This window comes from Henckelia pumila, unplaced genomic scaffold (assembly GCF_033568475.1).
Source record: "Henckelia pumila isolate YLH828 unplaced genomic scaffold, ASM3356847v2 CTG_461:::fragment_3, whole genome shotgun sequence".
In the NCBI taxonomy this organism is placed as follows: domain Eukaryota; kingdom Viridiplantae; phylum Streptophyta; class Magnoliopsida; order Lamiales; family Gesneriaceae; genus Henckelia; species Henckelia pumila.
Window position 1 is genome coordinate 9,265,571 of NW_027331831.1, and position 4,420 is coordinate 9,269,990.

The following is a 4,420-nucleotide window of genomic DNA, read 5'->3' on the forward strand; positions in this document are numbered from 1 at the left end:
TGAAATGAAATGACAGCCAATATGTGAGCATGGCATATCTTTCAAGATTATCTGTCAACATTAGTGAAGGTGGGTGGATTCATTAAAAAGATTGAAGAATACGGATACTAGCCTCCATCAAAACATTTCAATACAACTTCCGACATCCAAATAAATTAAAGTCAACAATATTAATGGTAATAATAAATTTACATGATCAATACCATTTATTTATTTAATCATGTTACTTCCATAGTTGATCTAGTGGCAAGAACGAGACCCAAAACCCAAGAGTTCTTGGCCTCAAAACAACGGAAAAAATACACACATATTTTATAAGAGAAGGCAATAAATAAATTTAAACTCAACAAAAAGTGTATTCACTATTTCCATTCACCAATATACAATGCTTCTGAGGTGGTATAACTAATGGATCCCTTGTTAGATCAAAAACAAAACTAGAAAGAATAAGCCACGCTGAATTCACCCAAAAAGTATAAAAATAAAGAGAAGTAAAAAATATAAATATAATGTTGTTCTTTTTTCAAGGGCATCTTGAATTTTTCCCCGGACCTCCATAATAAAAATAATTTCCCCAAACTCGATTGATTCCCCCTCGTATATCATAGCAATTCGGGTGGTCCGCCAAAACCCGAAGATTCGACAAAGGAATCAAGCTATTATCCCAATCTACAACTTGTAGATTTCGAAAATAGGATGCTTTCGCGAACCCTTCTCCCGCGAAATGCCCGCTTCCCATTTGGGTCAACGTGTGCTGACCCGAGACCCGACTGTTAACAACTTCACCCCCAAATTGGACCATGCTTGCATGATCCCTAAGATGTGTGAATAAAAAAGATGGCCAATAACCCACCAAAATCCCATTGCCAAACTCTAGCCACCAATTCCCATGCTTTGGATCCTACAAATTGACATGCCAACATATTGCAAGAACATTATTCATTAATATCAATATAAAATTCACATTTCAAGTGCATCGAAGATAATATTATAAATAGTTACACATAAAATATAAATGAAAAATGATTCTAAAGATCTTTAAAATGAAGCAAAGTATGAAGTCCAACAAAAGGGTAAAACTTAAAAGATCTACGAGTAAGATCTTTGGGTGAAAAAAGAAGAATAGGGGAGAATCTTATAAAGCACAAAAGGCACAAGCAAAATAATTGTGTCCATCGAGTGAATACAATCTTGTATTCTTGTATTGTGTGTCTTCTTACAACATGCGTATCTTGGAAATTAAACACTCATTATGAAAGTTAACCTCCACTCTCCCCCCCCCTTTTCCTCTCCACCCACCAAACCCAACCCAAGAAATAACAACAAATATATCCAATTTTTTTTAAAAAAAAAAATTAAATGCACAATAATTAGGATACTCAAGAAATTTGATTATAAGTTTACTTTAAGTAAACAATAATTCATATTAACAAAAATTGCTATGACTAAATTAATGGGTTAAAAAAAATTAAATGCACAATAATTAGGATACTCAAGAAATTTGATTATAAGTTTACTTTAAGTAAACAATAATTCATATTAACAAAAATTTCTATGACTAAATTAATGGGTTTGACATAACAAAAAAAAATTGAAGATTCTACACCTTAGTTAGGATGTCCAATCATTGTAGTACCCTTTCACATGAAACTATCATGTTACTATACAAATTGACTTTATTTTAAAATAATTTATTTAAAAAATTAAGGACAACTTATCACAATTATATATTATATAGCACATGAATTTATTTATAGAAATATTAAATAATATTAATTACCTTCCACACTAACAAGCTAATGTCAAATTGGCCAGCATTGTAAGAAGAGATGGGGGAAATGGCTGCGCCAATTGCTATTCTGCTGCTGGTCTGAACAAAACCGGAGCATAGCAGATTGTAACACCCCGTGGCTTGATATGCATCGTTCTGCATCATTTCATTAGCATAATTTATAATTAATTAACATTATGCATGCATAATTAAATGACAAATAATTTTATATTTGACCATATTATTTTAAATATAAGAATTAATCAATGAAACTTACAGTCCAGTAGGTGAAGAACCTGGGATAATTGTCCCCATACAGCTCTGGACTTACCTGTTGGAAATTGAACAAAAATCAGCAAATCCATTGCATACAACTTATGGTGGTTGAAATATATAATAGCTGTTTTTATTAAGGTCGAAGAGAATTATTTTTTTCCATTATTTTGGAGCAGTATTATGTCTACAATAAATAGCCGTGTTCTAAATAGTAACATTAATTTTTTTTTTATTTTTTTGACGTGGAAACCCGCAACCGCTATCCTTAAATGCGCTAGCTTGCAAACTAGCGCTAGTCAGATAAACCACACTGGAAAAACCCTGTGTGACAGGCTAGTCCAAGAATTATTGATTATATGGATGTATGTGTCAAAAAATCGAATAAAATAATGAATTAAAATTTGACAACATAAATAAACAAAATTGTAATAACGTACTTGCCAACCAGCTTCGATGGTATTAAGATCATCGCCAAATGAACCTGAGATGACCCAAATTTGGGAGAGGCTGAATTCGTATTGATTGACAACTCGTGGCGCCCACACATTTAAACTTGCTTTGGCTCCATAGTAAGAATCACCAGTCACGTACCCGACCGCATGCTGCGATTGTTAATTTTTACGTTATATATTTTATTTTAAATTAATTCAATTCAACTCTAGCTAGCACATGGTAAAGAATCATGAAAATCTCAACCAAAAAAAAATTAAATAAATATAAAATAAAGTCTGCCGTGAAATTGGTTGACCAAGAATAATAAATCTTCTTAATTCTAAAGGAGAATGAAAGTGAAAATGACGTGGGTTCAGTTTTTTATCATTGTTTTTCCAAAAAAAATCTATTATTTCTCGGCTAATTTTAAATACATAAAAGCCATTTCAGAAATATATTACAGAACACTAACTAAAAAAGGGGGGCTAAATTGATGTTGAATATTGACTACTAAAGTTAATAAGCTACAACCGATTTTATTATTAATTAATACGTGCACAGCTGAATTTAACCTCGGAATTAAAGTTTCAAAAATGAAAATTAAAAAAAAAATTTACATTTCTTCCTTTCTAGTTTACGTACGAACTAAGTTCTTTGCCACGTTAAACGAGGTAGAACGTATTTATATTTTTATTTAAATTCAAAATAGTATTTCAAAAAAGTACATCCACCGTAAAAATCATCAACGGAAGATATCATCTGTCAATTCAGAAGAATGTTGAAGTTTTAGCTCCTAAAATTTTGAGTTTCAACATTTATAAGAAATAAATATTAATTGAAGAAGATGATAATCTATGTTCATTCAAAAAAAATAGCTAGCTAAATTATGAATTTGCGGTAATAGTTAGAAGTCCTAAGTATATATACCTCATGTCCCCCGCTGGAAGAATCCCTTCTAATCGGTTTTCGAATTTTTGTTCCGAATCTCCTAATCGAGCTGGCCCGTAAAACGTCTTGTTCCGTCGTTCTTCGAATCGGAATCGTGCCTTCGGGGCAAAACTCATCGAAACTGCTCCAAGTTTGGAAGTTCTCTTCAAAGATTCCCGTCGTGGTGGCGTACCCTTGCGGCCTCTCTGGTGGATCCTACAAATTTTTTTTTTAAAAAAAATTAAACAATAATGCAAACTCTGTTTTCTTGATATTCGAATTGAATGATTTTGATTTGATTTGATTTTTTTTTTTTGTACCAATGGTTTTTGGCCTTTTAATTCTGGATGATCAAAAGCTGGTTGCTTGTCTGCTAACACACAATCTATGATGTCTCCATCAGGACTCTGAAGAGTTGAAAACAGGGGAAGTACGTCAAATTCTTGGATTTCAAAAAGAAATTAAAGAAAAGAAAATGAATCAAATTTAAGAAAAAAAGTGCCTGAATTGTCTTGACAGAAGGCTTATTGATCTTCGCCAAATGGGCTCTGATGAACTTCAACTTCTTCGCCTCCTTGTCGGGTCGAAAACTCAGCTCCGTCTCATTAAATTGACCGGATTGAACAGAGGAAACAAACAACAAGAAAACAACGAAGAATGAAATGATTGGGGAGATCTTGCAGCAACTAAACGCCATATTTGTGGGATTTTTGTATCTTTTTTCTGGGAACACAAGTGTCTGTATTCGAGTACATTGATGTTGTCTTCTTCTGTGATCCGAACAGCAAACCATCTCCATGGATTTTCCAAATTCCACACCTCGAATTGCGGCAAGTAACATGTCACAGCTCACTCGCCATTTCCAAAGCTTCGGAGCTTTAAAAAAACAAAAATGTAAATTGAATCCCTTCTATTATTTTACCACTCCCCACGCTTCGATGATCTTGTTTAATATTCTTCACAATGTACGACTAAGTATAAATATATAAAAATAATAAAGAGAGAAATTGTATG

General features: G+C 32.8%; 1 protein-coding gene across 1 annotated transcript; it reads right to left on the bottom strand.

Moving 5' to 3' along the window:
- Positions 1–328: 328 nt before the first annotated feature.
- LOC140871743 (protein neprosin-like) lies at positions 329–4,420 on the bottom strand. Its single transcript, XM_073274423.1, has 7 exons — positions 3,909–4,420; positions 3,727–3,813; positions 3,407–3,622; positions 2,485–2,649; positions 2,049–2,102; positions 1,781–1,927; positions 329–901 (listed from the first exon to the last, which is right to left on the bottom strand). Exons 1-7 carry the CDS (start codon positions 4,245–4,247, stop codon positions 524–526), a joined length of 1,386 nt encoding a protein of 461 aa, XP_073130524.1. The 5' UTR covers positions 4,248–4,420; the 3' UTR covers positions 329–523.